The sequence below is a fragment of the Sparus aurata genome, chromosome 8 (assembly GCF_900880675.1).
Source record: "Sparus aurata chromosome 8, fSpaAur1.1, whole genome shotgun sequence".
Classification (NCBI taxonomy): domain Eukaryota; kingdom Metazoa; phylum Chordata; class Actinopteri; order Spariformes; family Sparidae; genus Sparus; species Sparus aurata.
In genome coordinates, this window is record NC_044194.1 from 33,501,814 (window position 1) to 33,528,504 (window position 26,691).

Consider the following 26,691-nt stretch of genomic DNA (forward strand, 5'->3'; position numbering starts at 1 on the left):
TTTTTAACTGCTTGCATAATAAAGCATTTAATATAAACCATGAACTAATAATAATGAATAAAAAGATAGAACAGACTGTATTTTACCAAAAAGTGAATTATTTTTGACATTATGTCATTAACTCTAAGAATTGTTGTGGTCCCCAAGAGATAGCCAGTTCACAAACAAAATTAAAAGACTTTACTGATTCCAGAGGGGAAATTGTGTAATGTTACTGTTTTATGTTATTCATTAAATGATAGAGCAGGCAAAAATAGAACAAAAGATGTTAAGTATATATACAACATTATGTACACTCCTTTCATATACTGCACATACCAGGTAATGCATTCTCTTTACAATGACAGATGAACTTTTTTTTCTTTCAGTGAAAAACTGCAGAGACATCATTAAAAGGTACCAGGCAGTGCTGAAGAGCTATAGTGAGGGGGGTCCATGAAATCTGCCTTTGAAGAAGTCGGTGTTGACTGCAACACAATCGCCAGAACGGCAGTCATCGCAGAGCTCAGCCTTGCAGCCCCTGAAGCTTTCAGAGCTCTAGGCCAGTGGAATGAGAAGTTTGAAAAGCTCTCCACCTTTGTGGGTAGATATCACGCAGCTATATCAGCTGAGATTAAAGAGCGCATATGCGAAATGAAAGAGAATGGTACTTTGCTACCCATTGCATATTAAATGTGCAAAAAAGCTGGTCTGTTCCAAGTTTTCATTTGTTATGTTATAAATTGCATTCTTTAGTCTCTCAGGTGCAAGAATTTAAATTTGTGAGCTATGCAAGCTTTTTTTTTTTTTTTATAGATTTCAATTGTCTTGATATGTACAGAATAACATGCACCTTTTCTTTATATTTTGTTTTTGCAAAATAAAGTTGTTTTAAAGATCATTATGGTGTATAATTTTTAACTTACACTTTACTTACAGCCAACAAAATACTGCTCCTAAGTGATTATAATTGTGTTATAATGTCATACAATTGCTAATAACGTTATACAGTGTTGTCACTTTACTAAAAGCTCTTAAAGTCATCCTATAACATATTATTGATATTTATAAGGCATTACGCCCTTTCCGTAACCGAGCATTTAGTATCTGTTCTATGTTGAGCAGTTCTATGTGTGTCTTTATATTTATTGGATGCTAAATTGGGTTACACCATGATACCATTGTCAGTCTCTGTCTACAAATAAGCTGGTGGATTCACCTGTACATTACAAGATGGGATTTGAAGGATTGATATTAAGGATACTAAAAGACAACACCCACCCCAGCTATTCTATTCACCCTGCTGCCATCTGACAAAAAACATAAAACATCTACTGCCATACCACCAGACTACAGACCAGCTTCATTCCTCGGGCTGTGAGGCTCCTCAATTTATCTTCAACACTCACATATAAAATTGTTTTTGTTTCTTGTTTTTTCTTATGTAACATAAAGGGATTCTGGCAACAAAAAAACAAAAACGTTATTCTTAAAAATGTGATCAACCCGCTTTTGGAGGTGGTTGGAAATGCAGTTAAAAAAAGACTGATACAAATAAGTCACAGTCTGCTTTGGATGCCCATAGTGGATTTCAATGCATTTTGTGTGTCACTTGCAGTATAACACACAACTGTGACGTCAACACAAAATATATAATCTGTCATTATATGTGGAGTCACAAGAAAAGAAACTGTCTGCTCTGCGACATCACAGGGTGACGCCTATGTCCTTACCATAGCAACTCTAACAGATATGTTTGTGATGTCTGGACCAAAGAATCCAATTCGACCACTTGCAAACAATAATGCAGACACTCTGTCAGATCTGATTTGAAAAAGAAAATCTGATATGCCTGCTGTCCAAACATAATCTTAAACTCAGATGTCTTTCTACAACCCCAGTTTAAAATAAATAATAAATTAACCTTTAACCTGAAAAAAACATCATAGCTGTAATAGTTTTTGATATGGTATTTCACTAGCAAGGACATCACCGTCAACAAGATGTGTTTAAAAGATTTATTAGGAACAAAACATTGGTTCTTGAAGTGTGTTGTGCACCGACGGAACCCCTCATGGTCCTATGAAGGAGAGGAAAGAAAATAAGAAGTAGGGAGAGAGAAACGGGGTGGGGGGGTGGGGCGCAGAATACGAGAGTGAAGAAGAGGAGAGGGTCAGGTGGTTATTTATAGAAATATCGGAAGTTGCCGCTGTTGAGGTGTGGTCCTACTCCTGAAACTTCGCCAGATAAGCTTCAATTTACTAGCAAGGACCACACCATCAACAAGATGCGTTTAAACGATTTATTAGGAACAAAACATTGGTTCTTCAAGTTCTTCAAGTGTGTTGTGGGAAAGCTCTGTAGAGAATCCGCCGCCGCAACCGGGCAGCGATGGACCCCCAAAAACCTCCAATCATTTGAGATGAGATTGTGCGTATCTGAGATCTTTGAGATCTGAACGGATGTAGCGGTGATACTTTTGAGAGGACCAGCGGCCCATGAGTCGCATGAAGTGTTCTGGGATGCCATTATGAGTGGCTGCTCTGATCCTGAAGGAGTGTCTGGAGTAGTTAACGCGTAAAATACCAGACAATGAGAGCATTTGGCGAAAGTGATGGGGGAACCGGAATCGAGTAGCCACTTGTCCGGATTCAGAGATGAAGAGAGGATCTGTCATTGTTATGCACTGAGATTTGCGGAATTGCAAGAAGTTAGCAAGGGTTTTAAAAGGATTCAATGGTGATTGGACCATGGAGTAGATTACAGGTGTAGGCAGACCAGATCGATTGGTTTTAGTTTGCTTTACATAGAATACCATGGTGTCGTTTGAAAAGCGAGACAAGTCTGAAATGCGTGCATGGCGGCTTGAGTTGAAGTGAATGGTTGAGGTAGTGAATTCGGAGCATCTGAGGAAACCGAAAAAGCAAGCAAGAACATGGCTTCCAACTTGAGGAGTGCTGTACCCGGAACGGATGGTGTGGTTGGAGATTAAGAGTCAGCAAAAAGAGGAAGAGAGCGAGGCTTTTAGCTAGCCCTTGACGTAAGAGTCCTTTAAAAAGGGAAGTTATCAAACTGCTGGTTATTGGCTTGGAAAAGAAGCCGATACCGCTAAGGTAAGCTGTGATGGTGTGTGTTTAAATTTTCATGATGGAATGGGCGTAAGTAATGAAAGACGTCAAGGTGATGAGATCGAACGACAGAAAGGTAATGTCATATTGGTTGTGAAGTAATGGAAGCTTTTCCAAGCTGTCCAGTAGGAAGAGAGGACTGTTGATGATGGAGCTCTGGGAGTCGCCTATAAGGGGTATTAGCGCAGGATTTAGGAGTTAAATGTCAGTGCTGAATATGGAGGAACCGCCATCAGGAAGGTATCTGCGTGAGGTACCATGGAGTTCCGGTTAAAATGAGCTAATGTGGTTGCTGGAAACAGGAAGCAGCGGGTGCTGGCATCCCGGTGCCAGGAGCCCCGATTGAAGCAAGCTGCTGTGGTTGCTGGAAACAGGGAAAAGAGGGCGCTGGCATCCTGATGCCAGGAGCCCCGGTTGAAGCGAGGTGCTGTGGTTGCTGGAAACAGGAAGCAGAGGGCGCTGGTATTCCGGTGCCAGGAGTTCCAGTTAAAGCAAGCTACTGTGGTTGCTGGAAACAGGCAGCAGAGGGCGCTGGCATCCCGGTGCCAGGAGTCCCGGTTGAAGCAAGTTTCTGTGGTTGCTGGAAACAGGAAGCAGAGGGCACTGGCATCCCGGTGCCAGGAGCCCCAGTTGAAGCGAGCTGTTGTGGTTGCTGGAAACAGGTGGCAGAGGGCGCTGGCATCTCGGTGCCATGAGCCCCGGTTGAAACTATTTGCTGTGGTTGGTGGAAACAGGAAGTAAAGGGCGCAGGAAGTAAAGATTGGCTATTGTGATGGCTGGAACTGGATGGCATTGGGCACCATGACGTTTGCCCTTGATGTTGTAGGCTGCTTGTGCCGATGATGAAAATCCTGATTGGAGTTGGAGGGTCCTGAAATCCATCTGGGCGCTCCCTCTGGAGTGGAGTGATGACGAGAGGTGGTAGCAGAACTCTTTCCCTTGTCTTTGCACTGTAGTATTTAATTGTACTGTCCCTTTAACAGGAGCGTCAACGTCACGGCGTGCGTGTTGACGTCACCTGGAAGAGTGCTGGTGTTGATGGAACAAACCAACATGTGTGTGGAGAAAAGTTTGACTTTATGTCTGTTTGGTGAATTCCTTTGTCTTTTAAAGTTTTCTGGAGAGTTGCTGCTGTCCAATTGGTTATTTTTTAAGATGAAGGCTGGTCGGGGGATCTCACCGGAGCGTGGTGACACTGTGACCGGCGAGTTGTTCTGCTGGTGTTGTCAGAACGAAGGCGGGAGGCTTTGCCTCTCGGGGGCGAAGGAGTCGGCGAACTGCGGCGACAGTGACTTTCTGTTCTGGAATTTCCTCGTCCTCTCTTTGCTGAGGAAGGAGGTGAGCTGGGAGACACGAAGGAGTCGTCGGGCGAACTATGGTAATTTTGGATGTTGAGGAGAGATGAACCAGGCAGGATGCGAACCATGGATGAGACGGAGTTGCTCTTCGAACTTGCTCGCTTCCTAGATGGCTTTTGGGCCACTGAAATCGGGTTCTCGGGTACGGAGGTGACGGGAAAGTTGTCGGCTTCTGATGAATCGTAATCCTGATCTCGTCTGAAAAGATCATCGTCCGACTGGGATAGTGGTACAAAGTCCATGATGAGGTTAGTAGAGGCTGATGCTCGTACAAATGTTTGTATGTGCTCAAGGCGATGTCGTGTGATCTCGTTTCTGGCAGAGTACGAGAGCCGCAGAATAGGAGAGCGAAGAAGAGGAGAGGGTCAGGTGGTTATTTATAGGAATATCGGAAGTTGGCGCTGTTGAGGTGTGGTCCTACACCTGAAACTTCGCCAGATAAGCTTGAATTGCTATCACATTCTAAATGGAGAAGATCAACCTCTGCCCTATCTTCTGTATATATCCTTCTATTTAAATGCGACAGGATGAAGAATTCTTCAAAACATCAATCTACCCCCTGCTAAATCAAAATCAGTGTCCTGCTAACAAAGACCTCGATCTGAGGATATTATCTTAAGTTTTATAGTCACAACTTTTGTACATCTTACATCTAGGAACATGTCACATGTGTAACTATGTTCAACTTCTGTGTCAATTGCTTGAATAGAACTGCCTTAGGATGCCACACGAATTTCAGTGTAAAGTTACAATAAAGGTGTGTTGTACCATCTCTTATTTGGTGTGTCACAGTGTTATTATCTGCTTAACCGGTCGGAAAGATTTGCCTTTTAGGACACATCCTTATATTATTATTTCAACAGAAAAGAGAAAACTCTTGAGTCAAAAGAGTAAAAACAAAACTTAAAGAAACAGAATGGCTGGGTCAAGATTTTTTTTGGGACTTTCTTCATATAAGTCTTCCTAAAGAACTGGTCAAGTGGAGAGGGACTTATCGCGGTTATTAATTGGTATGTATAGTATGTATAGTATACGCTGAATGTCAATTATGCCCCCCCTTGTCATATCTCGAAAAGCTAGGCTAAGCATGTTTTCATGTTTTTTCAGTCATTTATTTCTATTTCCTGTTTCATTGTGGTGTCTAACTGTGCACTCACACTAGGTAATCTGTATCATGCCAAGCATGTTGGACCAACAAAGTTTGTTTGACTATGTGCTCTGTAACATGCTCAAACGTGATAAACTTCCTGGACCCTGGCACAATTGGAAGACGTGTGCTTTCACATGGCACAGTTGCTCATGCATAGGCACAAACACAGATGTGCAACATGGACTTGAAGTTTAATCATGCATATTATACCGTCATACATAATCAAGAAATCCAGGATTGTGAGAGGGCCCTGTATGACCGAAACGACACAAAATATGTGACAAAATAGTCAAGTTTGTCACACCCTGTTTTGAATACTTAGCCCTTTTGCCTAGCAGTTGTGCCTTGTTTGCCTGATCTCTCTGTGAATTTCCTGTATGCTGACCCATGCCATGCAGCTAGCTGGTAGCTGACTGCCCAACTGTTTGCTCCCAATGAACATGGTTGATCAAGTGATAGGACTTGTCAAACACATCAACATCGCCACGACATGGAATATACTAGCAATGTGATTGTCTTGCTGGATTTGCCTCCTGGCAAACTGGGGCCTAATTTAAATCAGCTAGTATGCAGGTAACTGTCTATCAGCTGTTAGTAATAGATTCCCTGTTGTCAAACTTGCCACAGTTGGCCGAGGGAGTCTGTGTTTGGTCTGACACCGACATCAGTTAGCTGCTGTTAGCGGTCACTTTAACAACAAGGAAAGCCATCTATTCATGAGAAAATAACTACGGTTCAGGCCGGAGGACATAAGATGGAAAACCAGAAAACATTGTTTACATAAAATATAATTAAGTTTCACCCAAAAAATGGAAAAGAAAGAAAGTGTTTCTAAGGCCAAACCCCAGAAACACTCCAGGTTTGTGCCACTCACTCAACGCTTAAAGATTGTTTGACGGTGGATGACATGTTGATACTTCTTGAAATTGAATGGTCCAAGCCCCTCTTAAGGCCCCCACACACCGCCCAGACGTCCAACTGCCTTATCCGACCACTCTCCGACCACTCCGTTGCCTCTTGTCTGACCCGTTCGGCAGAAAAGTTGCATTGAACACACCGCTTCGACGTGCTGCCTACGCCACAGTAGCGTGTACGTTCTGCGCTTGCGCGAGATGCAATAAGCGGGTGGCGCTTGTGTTGTGAGTTGTAAACGAGAACCTTATGCACGCAACTCTCTTTACTTTCGATCAAAACGAAACTTAACTATTTCCGATAAAAAACAGCTGCATACTAAACATGCAGCGAGGCATTACCAAACTTACGCAAATTAATTCGTCCTGAACGGACATAACAACTACTCTGGTGCCACTACTGCAAAACATGAAAACGGGGAATGACGGAACGGAGTGCATAGAAAAACAAAGCGCACACAGTATTCCGTCCCTCCCACACACCGTGCTGATTCGCCAGCACACCGCCAATCAGAACGGCCATTCAGCTGGCACACAACCAATCAGAGGATCCAATGGCTCAGACGTCCGACGGCCCTCCTCCTCAGACTTCGCATGCTCAGTCGGATCCGACAACGTCCGCGCGGCGCCGAAAGCTTCCGACAGAGCCGAACACACCAAACATATATGTTCCCGACCTCGTCCGAGTCTCTCCAAACGCTTCAGACGTCCAACGGTTGGGCTGGTGTGTTCCTGCCTTTAGTAAGATTCCCAATTCATTAAATGCAGATTCTTTGGGTTTCCCCAACTCGTCAGAAAATGAGGCTTTCCTGTAGCGTCCGACCAGACCTACAATCCCAAAACGTCTTACTATCTTACTAACATGAGCTTTAAGTAAATGTGACTTTGTTTTGTAAGAGGAAGACATGTCTGAAATTTCAGATGAAAATACAAAGTAATAGATTTTTTCGATACATGTATTTTGTCACACTTGTTAAGTAGGTGAACAGTGTAACCACAGATGTGATCTAACATTGTTAAAAAGGTATTTAATTTAATTTACTACTAAAACATTGATTCTCTTTTTATCAGCTTATTGTACAATGGAGATTAAGATTCCATCTGCATTGTTTGTTGTCCTGGTGGTTGGCTGTTACAGATCTGGTCATGGGTCATATGTTATGATTATGCAGTTATGAGTGGATTAGAATTTGGATCTATGCAGGGCTATCAAGTATAAAAGTGGAGAAGGCTTGAATGAATTAAAGAGCTGTTGGGTCTTGGTGGAGGTATAAACTCTACTGATTATTTTTCAGAATGCATTTGAATAAGAATTTTTTAAAAGCAAATTTACTGTCTTCTGGGTGTAGTCTGATGAGGTGTGTAATCTGCTACTTTCTACACTGTCTGTTTTTATGATATTCATCCACTGGCAATGTGAAGGAAGTCAATAGCCTGTTTTAAGAAGTGAAAACAATCCTACATAGATTTTGTGTGTAATGTTGGTAAGTGTGCTTAATTAGCATGAGTAGTAGTAGCTGACATAACAAAAAGCATAACAAGTAATCAAACAAATCTGCTGGAGTGTTACCTAAATGCAGTTTCCTCTGTCCTTAATTATCACCCGTCTCTGTCTGCCCCCATGCTGTCAGCTGCTGAAAGCTTTGACCCCAGAGGAAAGCACCCACTGCCAGCACGGCCTCTACTTTGAAGACGGTCAGCGGCGCGTTGACTATGTTCTCACCTACCCTTTGAAGAAGCAGGCTGGGGGGCGCTCCTGCCGACAGTCAACGCACCTGCTCACTGAGAATGCTTTTGCTCGCAGCCTACGCCGTGGCCCCCATCACATCTCTGAACATCTCCGACATTATACAGTAAAAAGGGCAAAAGACTCATTGTCCCCACCATCATCACCAAGGGCCGACACAGAGCTGGGATGTCCAGGAGAGACCTTCGGCGGACATGAGGATCATAAGACATTCAGGAGGGAGGAGTTTGAGGGAAAACTGAGAGAAATGGGACTGGAGCTGGAGAAAGATGAGGATGTAAGTTGACATCTTTATTCATTTATTTTTTCCAGAAACACTGTCAACTCTACCTAAAATATGTTTTATAATAGTGTCTGTGGTGTACTTTATGGACACAAAAGACATTCCATTTACAAAGGTTACACAGTTACACAGACAGTACAGACAAGCACAACATAATCAAGTAGGAAAAACTATTGATGGGTGAAAAATTCTTGGAAATATTACAAAAGAAAAAATTAAGTAGAGCTGGCCGTAGAGCTGGCCACCAGTGATGCCATCCCTGAATATTCTGCCAGGTCATTGGTATCCACCTTTCATCTGCCAGCCTGTTTGTCTGGTCTATCCACCTTGCCTTGAAGGAGAGAGTTGATAGTTGCCCTGGTAGTGATGGACATTTAAATTTGCAATGATTTGCCCATGTCCATCTCTCTCCTCTCACAGTATTTTAATTCTGTATTATTATGTGATTATAACAAGAGATGGTGTTATGAACACGCTACTTGTTTTACCAAGATAATAGATACATACAAATTCTGTACAATATATTTACTTTTCTACATCAAAGTGCTGGTTATGCTATTGTTGACATTACACTGTTCTCTTAACACATCACATCTCTGTTTTCTCTGGTAATGTAGCAGCAGTTACAAAAATGTTTGTTTTTTCTACTGAATAGACAGCTCACTTTTATGTAAGGGACAATCTTAAAAGAACCACAAATGTAAAAGTGAGCCTACTCATTAAAAGTTTCATCAGAGTTTATTAACCTATTTTCATTGTACATAAACAAAATGGTTGGAACTTCTGGTTCACAAGTGTTCTTTTTTTTTTTAGTTAAGTACTACACTAAATTTGTTCTTGATTTATATTTTATCTGCACAGCCAGGTTTAGACCGTTTGATCGGAGTTTAGAAAGTGTGTGCTGCAGCTCTCGCTCTTGAGATCTGTCTGTGCTCTTTGTGTCCGTGGACGCACACTGACAAAACCTGCAAGTTGCATTTGTTAGGTATGATGTGAACCAGGTTAGAGATGCCAAGTTCTAACTTGTAGTCCTAACACTACTTAGTAAAAAAAACGAACTCTGGTTTAAGGTGAACTTTCAGCACCTTAAGGTGTGGCCAGATTGTTAGAACCAGGGCCACACGACCTACTCTCAGTTGTGGAGACCTGGAAAGAGGACAGACCAAACATACAGAAAATGCAGTGGGACAAACAAACAAATGGAGGGAAAGAGAGACGTGATGCTATGTAATCTAGAGAGAAAGGGAGAGATGAGGAGAGGATGAATTTCCCTTGTGAAAATGTCCAGATTGTTCTCATCGGCTTTATTCAATTGTCAAACCAGCCTCCCTGATGGATGATGGTAACTGGTACATTAGCAAAAATAGTGATGAACCAAATGCAACACACTTAGGAGGCAGGCAGGGTCAAATACAAATAATCCACAACGCTAACACAAAAGGCAACAATAACAGATGGAGCAGGCAGGAGTGGATCTGAGAAGAAAACAAGTCCAAAAAACACAACAACCAAATAAAGTCCAAACCAAAAGACTGCTAGGAACACAGGCAGGAACACCAGGAATAAGAGGAACACTGGAGACACAGGCCTTGCATTGGGAAACAGAACAGACAGAATGACACAGAGAGAAGAAGATCAGGCATGGTGCCTTTACACAGGAGTGAAAATCATTTTAACACAAGTGAGCAGGGAAAACATTAAGAAAAACAGACAAAGAGAGATTAAAAAAACAGCATTTACACAGGAGACTCCTCTGGGATAGGTGAAACTAATCAGGACAATAACTTACCCAAAAATTATATTTATATCCCGCCCTGTCAGGAGCATGAACGGCCCAGCCTTGACCATATGCACACTTCTTTGTGCGCAGTGATATGGTTGAAAGAAAACAGTTTGATCAAGATCACTGGAAAAAGGAAATTGCTGTCAAGTCCCATCATTTTTGGAAACGAGGTGAATAATGTAATGGCAGGGAATTTTAAGACAACCTTTTTCACACAATGCTTGTCTGGACTGAAGTTGTTTTAAAAAGCAGTTGTAGATGCATGTGGCAGGGTCTCAGCTTTGTTCATATTTAACTAAGTTAGGAAACATCAACTTCTTAATGTCCTTAATTGTCCACAGCCAATTTCTGTAAAACTATTTGCAGGGTTGCAGCTTAGATATATCTGTGTATCAGCCGTGTAAAAGGGTAAACTGATATTGTGCATATGTATAAGATGTCCTAATGCCAGCATATAAATAGAAAATAAGGCTCTCCACAGCAGTAACTTGAAATGGCTGACCTGAGGTGGCCAGTACCACGTAGAAGGTCTTGATTCCTATTTTTCTGAAACTGGGCACAAGGACAAACACAAAATCCCAGTGCAAACACACATATGTGATATTTGGTTATCACCAGTTTCACTGCGGTGAAAGCAATTGTCTAACCAATACATTTGTGAAATATGATATTCTATGCAAAATATCAGCCTATTTTCATGTAACGACAAAAAAGGGGTTAAGACAGACTGTTAGAGAGAATAAAAGAGGAGCAGATGAAATGGCAAGTGAACATAATCAATTGGAAACATGTATGGCAATTTTAGAAAATGATTTCAATGTAGGGGCGGCTGTAGCTCAGTGAGTAGAGTAGGTCGGCTAGTGATCGGAAGGTCGCTGGTTCAAATCCCAGCTCATGAGGTGCATGCCAAAGTGTCCTTGAGCAAGATACTAAACCCCAAATTGCTCCTTATGTGTGGTTGGCGTGGCGTGGCGACCTCTGCCGTCAGTGATGGCCCTGCAATAAGCTGGGATTGGCTCCAGCAAAAAAACCCATGACCTCATATAAGGGATAATGCGGTTACAGACATGGATGGATTGTTTGTTTTTATCATTTTTTTATTTTTATTTTTCCGCTCAGAGCTTTTGCCAGAAGCTCTGTATTGAGGAACACAGGTGTCAGGGAAATAGTAATAAAGCATTTAACTAATTGTACAGTAAAGATAGCCATTAATAAACTAGTTTACAAATTCATTTATCAGTCTATTAATAAATAGACTGTCATGGGCAATTTTAATGGGCAGTAAAAAGAGGAATTATAAATAGAATTTACAAATGAAATATAAATCCAATAGTAAACACTTCACATTAAAAAGGGATTTACAAAAACAACAGCCAATAAGGACATGTCGTGGCAACTATAAATCAGTCACTTGTCTAGTGCAGATGAGTATTGGTCAAACACCAAGCTCCCACGCAATATTACCTCTAGATGTTCTTTATAGTGCTCAACAGTGACCGACCACTTTTTTAAGGGCTCCGGTTCCGGAAGTGAATTCGCCAGTCATTCACTCCATTGATGTTTCATAAAATCCTTATATAAAGGCTTTTAAGCCTGAAACCAAGCCAATAAACTACAATGAATTGTGACCATAAAACATTTAATTCGGCACAAAAAACATTTTGGAAAATGGAGAAAAAAGCAAAGGTACATTATCTTAAGAGTAAAGGAACTACTCATCCCATAAACCATTGCTAATGTAATAACAACATCTCTGATTGGTGGAGCATGCTGTTATTGTGGAAATGTTTACCGAACCCGCAAATTTCATGTTTGCTAGTTACTGCTACCACTGAACTGAAGGAATAAAAGCAAAATGATACACCTTACACAAGACTACATTTCTGAATCTTAAACATTATTTTACGGTTTAATTAAATTTAACTTGAATATCGTTACGAGAGCACTTTGTCTACTACAAAAAGTTTTTCTATTTCACCAGCAGATGTCGCCCATGCCTTTGCATCCTGACATAAATGCAATCAAAACACCAGTCAATTTTGTCATGTAGTGTCTGTCACATTCAGATGTAGCTAAGCCAGCTGTAGCAGTAACACTAAAAAGTCTGAGGTTTTCAGACTTCACATTATCAAGAGCCATTTTCTGTCCCACTGCACATCTGACACCTCACCTAATTTGTGTGAGAGACTGTAGCCTACATTCTGCTGAATTCTACTGAATGACGATCCTAAAGAGGGTCGTGGGTTTATTATGCATTGCAAATGGTAACATATGCGTTCTCAAATAGTGTTGCCAGTTACCTTGAAAAAGTAATCTGATTACTGATTACTCCTTTAAAAAGTAACTAGTTAGATTACAAGTTACTTTATTAGTTACATTCAGCAGCTGCCGACAACACCCCGCTGCCTCAACATAAAAATGACAGTGGGTTTTGCCAATACTCACTTTTTTGGAAGTGCTTTGCTCATAGGTCTCTGCTAAACACCACCTGGTGGCAGTTGCTCTGTAAACTTAAATGTTCTGTGCTGCAACTCCAATTTTTTCTTCAAATTTGACATCGTGTTTTTGAAGCTTGATAGTACTTTGTCTTCAGCACAGAGTGTACAATGAACCTTAATATTCTCATCTCTAGCTGACACAAACTCAAAATAATGACTGTATTTCCAGCTAGAAAACGCGCATCTCTCTCCTCCCTGCAATGTTGTTTGTGTCGCTGCATGGTGTTACGCATAAGTTGTCCTCATGCTGAAAACATGACTTGTCGCATTATGTGACATCACTCCCAAGATGCAAGAATAAAAAAAATATATTTTTACTAAGGAAAATGACAAAAATAATAGTAACGCAAAATGACTTGAATAAGTAACTTTAATCTGATTACTGGTTTGGAAATATTAACGCATTAGATTTCTCGGTAAGTTACTAAGTAACGCATTACCCGCATCACTGTGCTCAAATGACACTATGCTAGGTAAACTTTGCTTAATGCCTGGCTAAACACTATTAATCACATTCTACATGGTAATAAATGGTCTGAAGCAAGAGGAATTGTTAGCCTACCTTGTGCACTGACTGCTAACTGTTACTGAGAAAGTATTGACCACCATAACATCAAAATAAACCATAAACTACTGCTCAATATCTAAAGTAAAATAACAGCTAGCTTGCATCGGTTACTTATAAAATGCATCGATAATGTTTAACAGTAAAATCTCAATCTCAACCATCATTACTTTCTTGAGTAGTTAAATATATCTCTTGTTCTGCCTGTTTTGTGATATACATGCTAAAATAATGTCGGCATTATAATTATTATGGCTATGATGATTTTTCATTAGGCTACTTTTGGTGCCCCCTCAGCACTTGGTGCCGGTGCCGTTCCCACCACGGAGCAGCGGCACTACAAACACTTCTCTATCACGATATGATGTGACAATTTTACAAAATTCATTTATCAGATTTTTGACATGCAACAGCCTGCTCATTTTAGAATTCCTGATGTAATCAGAAGACAGCGTTGGTATGTTAAAATTGAGCCTCATTATGTCACTATGTCCCTTAGGCCAGAATTCAAGGTGTAGGATTTGTGAAGATTCATGCTCCCTGGAATGTTCTCTGTCGAGAGGCTGAGTTGATGAAGCTAAAGATGCCCACCAAGAAGGTAAGACTCACTAGGTACTTTCCAGATTGCATGCTTTTCTTTGTTCATACTGCAGCTGCCATTACAAAGTACATACTGTTGTCTGCAGTATTTATAAATACTATGGTCCAGTGTTGGCCAGCCATTTTAGATTTAGTCTTAGTCTTTTGGTCTAAAATGCTTTTTGGTTTTGGTCAAATTCTAGTTATTTCTATATGTGATAGTCTTAGTCCAGTTCTAGTAGATGAAAACTCAAAAAGGTTTTAGTCTAGTTTTAGTCAGTTTTAGTTAAAAAAAACAAAAAACAAAAGAAGAAGAATAGTCTTTTAACAAATTAATTAAGGTCAATAAATACATAAGATCTACAAGCTCACAATGTGTTGCAATGTGTTGAACTTGTAGATCTGCTATTTTCACAACTTATGTATGACAGTCTTGTATGATGAAGTAGGGCATCAATTCATGAAATGAATGAAAATAAGTTGAAAAGTTGAAATATAGAGATAAAAGGCTTCTGTCCAACAGCACTCTCCAATACTTATGGATTATAGTTAAAATACGTCCATATATCTGGGCGTAGGCGTAAACATGTGACATGACGTGAAGTCCCAAGTTGGGCAGTGAACAGTGACAACAAATTTGTCTCCAAAATAAGAGCTTAACAATGCACCCCATTGGAGTCCAACTGGGCTCTTAGCGGGGGGGCTTTTAATTTAAAAGTAGCGGCCGTTCCTAGCTTGCTGCTACAACAACAAGCGGACACCGAAGACAGCAGAAATGTCATGCATTTTGAACGTCTGACAGACCATCCACTAACATTTATGTCCGTTCTCGTCTCGTCAGCGAAACTCACACATGTTTCGTCATGTTTAAGCCATCAAAGAGCCATGTTTATCTTGTTATCGTCATGAAAAAAAGGGGCTTCGACAAAGTAATTTTGTCATTGTTATCGTTGACGAAAACAACACTGGTATGGTCGTATGGGTATTGGAATGCAGGGCAAGTCTCTTTCTGTTCTCTCTGTATCTCTGTCTGGGTAGAAAAATTAAAGTAACCTAGGCTTTATTTGCAATTGAATATAAGTCAAACCTTCGTGTAAAAGCATAATTACGACGAAAGAGGCACTTTTAAGATTTACCATAGTTTCGTTTTTGGGCAAGCTAATTTTCAATGGTGCAGGGGCACTTTTACGCTAGCATCAAAATCATCGTTTTAAAACACTGAGAAGACACAACATGAAACTTTGCTCTTAGTATCACCAGGCTCTACACATGAACATGAGCATTGAGAACATTGTTTGTGTATACAGAGTTTACTAAAAACAAGGTTTTTGAACTACTCACTGTAGGAGCTGGCTCTCCGGCTAGCTGACGTCATGGCAGACAAAAAGTGTCGATCCCCGAGGGTGACCTATCAGGCAGGAGAGTAATGGTGGACCGCTCCTCAAACCTGTCTGTTTGGTCGGATCGACACTTTTGGTCTGCCATGACAGCGGTGAGCTGGAGATGCTACTGCTAACGTGAGTTGTCCAAAAGTTGTTTATGGGTTAGCAGGCACTCTACATACATGGATGTGCTGATCCACTGCAAAGTGATTTTTTTAAATAATATATTTTCTATACAGTAGATGCGGTGCAATAAAAAACATTTTATACCTAAGCCTTATATTAGGTGCCTTATTGTGCATTATCAGACTGTTCACAAGGTTCAGCCCAGGTGAGACTGCCCCCTTCACCTTCCCCCTGACAGTCAACCAGTGAACATACTGCACGTATTTAACAACTTCCTTCCCATCCAAAGACTGATATGTCTGTCCACACCAACATCTTTGATAAAGCTCTCTTGAGGGGAACTGCTGCTGACGGAACACATCGTTTTTCCAATGTCAGGTCTGACTGCAGGGAGTGGAGGGACGGATACAGGATGGCCATTTTGATCATTTGGCCATGCCAAGATTGATGATGCCTGAAACACAGACATTTCAAGTTTTATATACAAATAACAATGAGCAACTTTAGGTTAAAGAAACACTGTATGTTTCCATCACATTATTTGTACTTTCTCCAATAATGTGGAATCAGAGTACAGGCACAGACTTGTTTTCATTTAAGCGCAGTGTTTCCCCTATATGCACCTAGCAGCGGCAGATGGCCACTGCTGAAATATGATCGCCGCTGCTGATTTTTTTTTTTAACGAGGAGAGAGGAGAGGTGAGGGGTGGGCTCAGTCTCCTCTCTTTACAAACGGTATATGTTGTATCATTTTGTGCTATGGACGCTTCATATCCAGGTCAATCACACACCTATTTGAAAATGAATCACGAACCACAGTGGGCCACCTATAGAGACTATGAAGCCTGTTACACTATTTCTTACAGCTGTTAGAATAATGAACTTTAATCTAACAATTTCGGCTGCCAGTATCCATGGTTCTATCATCATATTATGCTTGGCAACTAACATTGTTATTGTCTCTATACTGTTACCGGTTGAAGCAGGTGATGCGCAGCGCTAAACTCTGCAATTCCGTGCCTGCGCCGTCTCTCAGCATACACCACAACGGAGGTAATGCTAGCGCTAATGATTTTAACAAGCAACGGGTAGATGTCCACCATGAAGCAAGCACCTCATATGCAAGCTAGACAGACATTTCCCCTGCTCATCACTGTGCACAAATCCTCTAGTGCCGGCAGACAATTAGAAACCTCCCAGCAGGGTGCACCTTGCACTTTGCTCACCTCCACTGCTACAACTCCATCCTAGGGGAAACAATGAAGCGTCTTCAAATTACTCAGAATTAACATTAATCAGATAGAACTGACAAATCTGCTGCCAGTGATGATTGTCATTTTATTTGGTGAAAGGGCCAGTCATTGTCATTCATGAGACAGGAGGAGTGAAAAGACATTTAATGAGAGAATTGTGGGAGAATTTAGGGCACACTGTAAAGAATTTCACTGCAAAATAACAGTAAAATGCTGGCAGCAGGGACGCCAGTATTTTACTGTTATTTTACAGTGCAACTACTGTTATTTATTTTAACAGTATATCATTGTATTTTGGAATACAGTATATGACCATAGAATAACAGTTGGTGTTGTGGTTATTTTACAGCGCGTCTACCGTAATTTATCTAACAGTATATTACCGTTTTTTGGATTACAGTACATGACGGTAGGATAACTGGGTTATGGTATTTTTTCAGCTCATCTCCTGTAATTTATTTAACAGTATATTACTGTATTTTGGATTACAGTACATGACAGTAGGATAACTGTGGGTTATGGTAATTTTACAGTATATGCCAGTGTGTTTTAAAATGTGCTATTTTTTCATTCATATAAATCCTCACCAATTTGAAAACAAAGTATGCAGGGCTTCTCAAATACCCAGCCCTCAGCTACCACATGCATCCCGACAGCCAATCAACATCCAAAAGTCCTGAATTTTCTTGTATTTTACTAACTTCTTGCCTTCTAGTGCTTAGAGCAGATCAGAAACACATTAAGCAACAACACGCATTCATCACTGTTCATCTGTCTGTGCTCAACTGAAGAAAAGTAGCAGAATAAGCTAGCAGAGGACAGTAGCTAAGAGAGTAGTGAAGAGTGGACAGTACAACAGTACAACAAGCGCTCACTCTGACGCCATTTCCAAGAACCAAGACCCAGAACTCACAGAGCAGAGCACTCACTCTAACACCGTTTCCCAGAACTGACAGTACAGAGCTCCCACTTTAAACTTATTCAACTGACAACTTATTTCACTTGATAACTTAGTACTGTTTGTTAACTTATTGAGCTGTGTCTGCTTCAGTTTCTATCATCAACATAGGGTTTCTATGCATGCCGGCTCAATGAAGAGACATAATCATTGCCAATCATTCCTAAGCTCTGACCTTAAATAAAAATCAGATGCAGACCTTTAAGTAATAAGTTCCAGAACCCTGGTATAGAACACAAGATAATTTACATTTTATAACATTGATATAGTTTATTTCAAAGTGGTCATTTGTACAGCAGACTTTGTAAGATTAGTAACATTGAGAACATTTGTATTACAAAAATGACAAGGTATTGCACATTTGGAAGAAACTGTCTCCAATAAAATCATGGTATGGCATTACCATATTTGGAAGAAACTGCCTCAATACAATCATTAGTGACAGGCTTTACTGAATTCATAAGCATGACCTCAGATGCTGAATTAAAATTGCATCAAGAACAGTGTAATACTGATTTAAAGTACCATCAAGAACAGTGTAACACTGCATCAAAATACCATCTAGAAAAGTGTAACAGAACAGTCTAGCTTGAAAACAAGTCTTTTGCATGTGAACAATAACAATGGACTTGGAAAAAGAAAAGAGGGGGAGAAAGAAAGAGCGAACAGTGAGTACTTGACAGCAGCGTTTGGCTGGTTTCCTCAGTCACCGATGACAGGTGCCTGTAAAAAATAAAAAAATAAAAATAGCAACACAACGTCTCTCGTAAAATATAAGAATAAGAAAGACTAATGGAGGGAGATAAAGAAACATGAAAATGAGGGGAGAGAAATTGGCCAGAGCAATAAACTGTTCAAGGGAGAGAGAAAATGGTTAAAGACAGGATGAAAGTGCAAAGAAGAGAAAAGCAAGGGACAGAAAGGAGAGAGGGTGGTTAGTTATTAGGGGTGGGGGAAAAAATCGATTCACATAAGAATGGTGATTCTAATCATCCACAATTCTGAATCGATTCATAAACTTCAAAAATCGATTTTTTATTAACGTTCCCCCTTCTCTCTGTTCGCCCCCACGGACTAGCGTACACAGCGTTGCAGCAAGCTTGGGGAAAGAAAGACGACGAATTTGTCTTCAAAATAAGAGCTTTACATTGCACCCCATTGGAGTTTAGAACTGGGTTCTTAGCGGGGGGCTTTTAATTTGAAAGTAGCAACCGGCGGCTTAATGCCCAGTATAGAAGCGGCTATTAACTATGCAAACAAGGGCAGCCATGCACTGCAGGCACAATGTCAAACAGAAGTGCACAAAAAGAAGGTGCAGGTCATAACATCCACACACAGTGTAGCCAGCACCTTCCTTCCAAGCAGAGAGACAGCAACTTTTTCGAAACCCATATTCATCTAGTCAAAACACACTCTTTAAGGGCTTGCTTTTTTCATTCTGCAGCAGATTGCGCTATTAAAGTTGTGCTGTTGCAGATTTCATGAGAGAAGTTCTCATTTCATATATGGCATAATGTGACCACAGATAGATGTTAACTTTTGTCTTAAGTTTGCCTTTGTGTGATTACATCATTGGAATCAGTTTATTTAAAAATCACATTATCTTATACATACTGTATTGTTTTGATGCCATAATTTGCGTTAACACACTATGCATTTTATCAATTCAGTTGAATGGAGAATCGATTGAATCGAGAATCGATTTTGAATCGAATCGTGACCCTAAGAATCGGAATCGAATCGAATTGTGAGACACTCAAAGATTAACATCCCTATTAGTTATAGTTTATAGAGGGTTACCTCCCTAAACTATGGGCTACGTCAGTAGAGTAGCATGTTGTTGGAATGTTAAGAAGGACTAGTGGACGAATGGAGTCAAGCAGAAACTAGAAACAAATAGTGTGCTCGCAAAATTGAGTTTTAAGCATTTTAATCAGTACTTGGTGTAAAGAATGAAACTGACATATACCAGATTATCGTCTGTGCTGCCTTTTTTTTGCTGACTTCAATTGAGTCAAAGGATGCCCCACCTTATTTACAAAATGATTTACTGAAAGGCTGGAAAACTAGTGTGCAATTAAGTTAATGAAGTTAAATTATTAATTGATAAGATAATGACACGTACATTTTGCAATAAAAAAAATGCAGGCAACACAGCCTACATCTAATTGAGCTCAAGGTAGCTGCAGAGCTTGCTTAACTTAGCCCTATTTAGCAACCTGAACTAATGAAACAGACCTAATGCAACATCTGAAATGTCAACAATTCAGAAATCATGCAAACACTGGACACTACCAATTTCGGGAGATCAGCATAACTTTACTTTACCTGCTCTGTGTAACTCCCCATGGACTTTTCTGGCTACAATTATATGACGGAGCTGTGGTCTCCAAAGTCAAGTTCAGGAATAGCCAGTTAGGTTACATATTGTCACTCAAAAATGAGTAGTTTTAGGAGTTTTATCAGTAAAAAAATGCTATCATCAAAATAGAAAGATAAGCCCGCAATCATCAGTAAGATGCTGATGGTTAATAACTGGACTTGAGAAGGGATGTTAGCACATGTCTCCACTGCTTGACACTACTGTTATTGTTAAATGACTGATTTAACTGTTAATTTACATGTGAGGGATGAATATTTAACAGTTTTTTACAATTATCATAAAATACAGTAGGATATTGTTGTAAATCCATCGTAAATATACAGCAATTTGTTACAGTGCACCCTAAGATTCACATGGTGTGATCCCATCACAAGAGTGATGATGTCTGCTGAGTGTTTTCTTCACTGATGTTTTAATACCTGTAAAGCAGGGTGTATTTATTAGGTGTTTTTTTTTATTATTGTAGTTGATTGAATAATGTGACAGGTCATATGATGTATTGAGTTTCGTTAACTAATATTTTTGCCCTTGTTTGTAGTATTCTAATGTAATGTTGATATTATGACAGTTAAATATACATTTGTGAGTTTGGGTTTCAAATTTGGGATAACAATTCTAAAACTTGTGACACTGTGTCATTTGCATTTGAATATCATTTTCTTTTGGCATTAGTGCTTATTTAAGTGACGCCAATGGGCTAAATGTTGTATTCTTCTTCATAAGTAATCTATTGTTGTTGTCTTGCTTTGAACATTTAATGTTTTAACACTTTTCCTGCCTTCCATTTTGAATTAGTGAAATCAAAGTTGCTGTTCTGTACCTAATCTGTCTGTCTTTCTGTCTGTCTGTCTGTGGTGTGTGTTTCATGGGGATTTCTAGGTTTATGAAGTGAAGCAGTCGAGCGGAGTTGTGGAGAAGATCAGCTCTTTAGTCAGTAAAGTTCTGGAGCCTCTCCACCCTCATGTTGAGGAACGTCAACCCAAGAATATCAAACGCCTGTCACACACTTTTTCCAGGGAAAAACAACACCTGTAAGTATACCTTTTACATCTGAATGGAAAAAAAAGTTTGACCCTAGCGAACTGACATGACTGCAGAGGATACATGCAGAAAAGGCATTTTGTTCATTGTCTAACAATTAAGTAGAAATCAAGTGTTACCAGAGGGGTGTTTTGATACACTGTGGCATCATTCTCTCTTGTGTGTCTCCTTACATACACCCTTCTGTTACTGACATTTGTTACTGTTGGCTTATTTCACCTACTGAGCAGTGCTTTAGGTGGGCCACTACAGACCCGTACACAATACTGGCACTTTTACAGGTTTAATTCTTGCCGTACCTTGACTTTTTCTTCTCACAACCTGCCAGTACTCTTATGTGCCCTTTCCATATCTGGCGGGGGGAAGATCGGGCCAAGAACCACTGCCCGTTTTCCTCTAGTACCAATGTTAACCAGCTGGGCTGTGAAGACAGTGTGCACTGCTGGCAGAAAAAAAAACATCTATGAGAAATAGAATTGACTTTGTTTTTGTGTTTTTCCAATTTTAGCAGGTAGACACAGACACACACAAATGAAAAAACAGACACACACATGAAAAAACAGACACAGGCTGCAGTGGAGACGATCTCCACATAAGTCTATGATCCTTTTAACTTCATTATTGCAGACAAAGAAATGTCCTGTTCCCAATCCAGGAACACACAAAAGGCTATACGTTAAATATCAGCTGTATGTGTGAAACAGAGAGGCAGAGAAATACACTTTAGGCTAACTATTGTTGCCAGGGTTATTGCTTTACTGTGGTAAACATTACAATAACTGGTCTGAGATTTAACAGACCTTAACAAGTGTGGATGCTTTTGTGTTTGTGTCTTCACAGGTTTGACCTGTCAGACAAAGATTACTTCTTTGACAGCAAAACCAGGAGTTCAATAGTAAGTCCACTGAAGTTTTTCTGTGACAGTTTTCTGTGAGTGTATCCACCAAAAGCACTCTCCCACAGAGATCATGCACAATTCAATATGTAGTTCAATTTGAATAGGGACAACTGGAAGTTTGTTTCATGTCAGTTTTACTAAATGCAGATTAGAATTTTCCATTGTTATATTGTAATTAGGGCTGTCAAACGATTATTTTTTTTAATCGAGATTAATCGCGTTTTGTCCATAGTTAACTCGTGATTAATCGCATTTTTTTGGCACATTTTTTTTCTGTTCTTGATATATATATGTATTTTTTTCATGTTCTTAATACTCTTAAGAAACTTCTCTCCTCCCAGAAGTTCACTTATGTGCCTGTAATACAAGTGAAAAAGTACTTCAGTTAGGAACCTGATTCTGTCTGTCTGTCTCTCTCTCTCTCTCACACACACACACACACACACACACACACACACACACACACACACACACACACACACTCTCTCTCTCTCTGTCATACACACACAATCACCCTCTCTCTCTCCAGGACTGCCGCCAACCTGTTCAGCTTATCTGTTGTTGGCATGGTGACTTCGGTCTCATGTAGGGATGAGCTTGCGTTGGCTTGCAAATGATATTTGAGACTCGACGTACTTCAATGGTAACTCACTTCATGTCGACAGTACGTGCACTTTTGTCCTATCGACCGAACCATCTGGCAGTGTTTTGAAAGTGAATTTCTCCATTTCCTTTCGCTTTCACTTTTCAGTCCACCGTGTTTTTCCGAACGCCAACCCTGCTTCTTCTTCTTCTGATTCCCTTTCTTATTCTTCTGCCACCGTCTGGATCAAGACTACCGACGGCCATAAATCATACAATGCGCGTTTCTTTTTTTTTTATATACCGGGCGTTAATTGCGCATTAAAAAAATAACGGCGTTAAGAGGATGTTGCGTTAACTCGTTATTAACGCGTTAACTTTGACAGCCCTAATTATAATATTTATTACTAAAAAACATGAACTATTTGTTTCCATGTATATTTTCTTCAGCAGCATGATAAATGTACTGAAGTTCCTCTGTTTTCCATCCCCTTTAAGGTCTATGAAATACTAAAAAGAACAAAATGCAAGGCCAAGTACAGCATGGGTAAGTTTGGATCTCTATCACTGTTCCCACAGTGCTTCCTTATCATCATCCAGGTCTCTGCGGTTGTATCTGGATGTATTTTAGTTCATCTCAAACAGATATTTTCATTTTATCATCCAAACTAAACTGCTGACTCAGCCATCATTCAGCCCCTTCCACTTCGTATTATTCGTGGGGCGGCTGTGGCTCAGTGGGTAGAGCGGGTCGTCTGGTGATCAGTAGGTCACCAGTTCGAATCCTGGCTCCCCCTAGTTGCATGTAGAAGTGTCCTTGAGCAAGATACTGAACCCCAAATTGCTCCTGATGAGCAGTTGGCGCCTTGCATGGCAGCCTCCGTCATCAGTGTATGAATGTGTGTGTGAATGGGTGAATGTGGCATGTGTTGTACAGCTGGAAAAGCGCTATAAAAATGCAGACCATTTACCATTCATTGGCTCCCATGACACTACTGTGCAAAGTGAGGAACAGTTGCAGAACTTACAATGTTTTTGTCCTCCCCCATTGCACGTAACAGCAGGCTTGTTATTTTTGTTACAATCCATTGTTATCATTATGCCATTTTTTAAACAAATGTTTGGTTGCAGATCTGGAATCTAGATATGAAATGAAATAATGTCAAAAACCACTCAGCCTACTTATGAATGCAATTAGTAGGCCTACAGGCCTCAATGTATGGTTGCCCTGAAGTGCAAAACACAACAGCAAATCAGAAAACACAACAACAAAACAGAAAACACAACGTAAAATCAGAAAACACAACACATTAACCAAAATGGAAAAGGTAGGTAGCCTCGGGCGACATGAATCGTCGCTGATTGTACTGGTCCGTCCTTTGAACCGGAAGGACATGGTTTACATGTTTTCAAAACAAGAGCACTGCCAGTGACGACGTATACGCTGTTATTAAAGAATATTTTGATGCAGGACATGGATATGATGTAGTACTGGATATGCTGTCGACAATTCACAATGTAAACATGAGTCTGTGTACGCTGAAGACCCTTGTAACCGCCGCCAATGTAAGTATGTCCGCAAATGTAATAAACCACAAACGTAATGAAAATCTACAGCATTTAATGTAATAAACCCACAAATGTAATACATTTTCCACAAATTAATAGCCGCTACCTACTTCAAATGTGCAACGCGATTTCCCACAAATGTAATAACTATTACGTTTGTGGGGAAGTGAAAATCTTTATTGTAATAACTTCCCACAAATGTAACAGTATAATGAATAATGGTCATTGTGGTTGTTGTTTGCCTTTACACCTACTAATACTACTGACCGTGGGTGCAAAATCCAGCTTCTCTCTAAGCTTATCGTCCTTTCTTGCTATCAGGTTAGTGTTATTTTCCCAACTGGTTCCTTGTGGGGAGCTGAGCAGTTGGCAAGCAATCTAGCAGCATTTCTCAGTTGGAAGAATGCAAATTCTCTCTCTCTCTATCTCTATATCTCTTTCTCTCAAATTCAAATGGATTTATTGGCATGACGTAACAGTGTACATGTTGCCAAAGCAAGCATTAGAAGTAATAATAATAATACATTAAAACAGTATTTACAATAAAGGAAAACAGTATTTACAATAAATTCATAGGTAATCGTTCAAAAAAAAAAAATACAGTAAATCACTCAATTTTAGCTGATGATCAGTTACCGTGGTCAGATAATTTGCTGTGTTGTAGGGTCGATTCAGAGCCAGATAGCATTGCATTTTGCTCTGTGTTTTTGTTTGTGTTTGCCAGTATTTGATATTGATTGGTGAGGTGGTGTGTTCCTGGGCTGTGTTAGAAGGGCAGGTCTGTGATCTCAGCCTTGGAACCAGTTGGGTAAGGGGGTTCCTACTGCTCATGTCTTGGCATTGCAGGGCTTGATAATGATTACAAGAGGGGGTCACTTAGTTTGAGAAGTGTCCAAAAGTTAATTGCTCTTTTTTGTATTTTTATAATTAGTAGGTATTTGCCTAATTCTGCCCTGCATGCATTGTTTGTGGCTTTCCTCTGGACATGTAGAAGAATTTTACACAACTCTGCATGCAGGGTCTCAATGGGGTGTTTATCCCACTGAGTAAATTCATGTTTTGTAAGTGGACCCCACACCTCACTGCCATAGAGTGCGAATTGTTCAATAACGCATTCAATTAATTTAAGCCAAATTCGTGTTGGTATTTCAGTTTGTATGTTTCTTTATGGCATAGAAAGCCCAGTGTGCTTTATCTCTCAGCTCATGAACTGCATCATTAAAATGTCCAGTTTAGTTTTATTCCTTTATAGGTGTATTTTGTGCAGTATTCTACTTGTTGTGTGCCAATTGTAAACTTAGGTTGAATGTCCTGAGATCTGGATCTTTTTTGGAAGATCATTATTTTGGTCTTTTGGGGGTTTATTGTCAGGGCCCAGATCTGACAGTAATGCTCTAGCAGATCCAGGCTCTGCTGTAGACCCTGTGCTGTCGGGGACAGCAGAACCAGGTCATCTGCAAAGAGGAGGCATTTCACCTCCTTATTGTGGCGACTTACACCAGGTACAGATGACTTTTCTAGGGTAGTTGCCAATTCATTTATGTAGATATTGAGAAGTCCAGGGCTGACGTTACAGCCTTGGCGGACGCCTCATCCTTGGGTAAAGTATTCTGTCCTCATTTTGCCTATTTTTACGCTGCACGTCTAACCGGAATACATTGATCTGATAATATCATATGTTTTACCCCCTATACCACTCTTAATAATTTTGTAAACTAATCCATCATGCCAAATAGAGTCAAACGCTTTTTGGAAGTCAATAAAACAGACATACATTTGGGTTTATTTTGGTTTATATGTTTATCTATTAGGGTATGTAAGGTGTAAATATGATCGGTTGTGCGTTGTTTTGGTATGAATCCAATTGGGCTTTTGCTTTAGAGATTGTGTTTGGTAAGGAAGTTCACTAGCAAGGACCACACCGTCAACGAGATGCGTTTAAGGATTTATTAGTGACAAAGGAAAACGAAGTGTCGAAGATCTTGGTTCTTTTGAGTTCTTCGAGTGCGTTGTGGGGATTCTTGTAGAGAATCCGCCACCGCTCCCGGGCAGCGACGGACCCCAAAAAACCTCCAATTACTTGAGAAGAGATTGAGCGGATCTGAGATCTTTGAGATCTGAACGGATGTAACGGTGGTACGTTTGGGAGGACCAGTGGCCTATGAGACGTATGAAGTGTTCTGGGAAGCCATTACGGGAGGCTGAAGTGGCAGCTCCGATTCTGAAGGAGTGCCCGGAGTAGTTGTCGGGCAAAATACCAGACAATGAGAGCACGTGGCGAAAGTGATGGTGGAACCAGAATCAAGTAGCCACTTGGCCAGATTCGGAAATGAAGAGAGGATCTGTCATTGTTGTGAGATTTACGGAATTGCAAGAAATTTGCGAGGGTTTCGAAGGGATTCAGTGGTGATTGGACCTTGAAGAAGAAGACGGGTGTAGGCGGACCAAATTGATTGGTTTTGGTTTGCTTGAAGTTGAACCCCATAGTGTCGTCTGAAAAGCGAGACAAGTCAGAAAT

General features: G+C 40.4%; 1 protein-coding gene across 3 annotated transcripts in view; it reads left to right on the forward strand.

Moving 5' to 3' along the window:
• Positions 1-26,691, forward strand: part of ano1b (anoctamin 1, calcium activated chloride channel b) — a 99,864-nt gene that overhangs the window by 8,713 nt on the left and 64,460 nt on the right. For all 3 annotated transcript variants that reach the window (XM_030426387.1, XM_030426388.1, XM_030426390.1), the window contains exons 2-6: positions 8,158-8,550; positions 13,902-14,000; positions 20,963-21,114; positions 21,965-22,019; positions 23,103-23,151. In XM_030426387.1, coding sequence (XP_030282247.1) covers positions 8,158-8,550; positions 13,902-14,000; positions 20,963-21,114; positions 21,965-22,019; positions 23,103-23,151 — 748 coding nt within the window. The remainder of the gene's footprint in view (positions 1-8,157; positions 8,551-13,901; positions 14,001-20,962; positions 21,115-21,964; positions 22,020-23,102; positions 23,152-26,691) is intronic.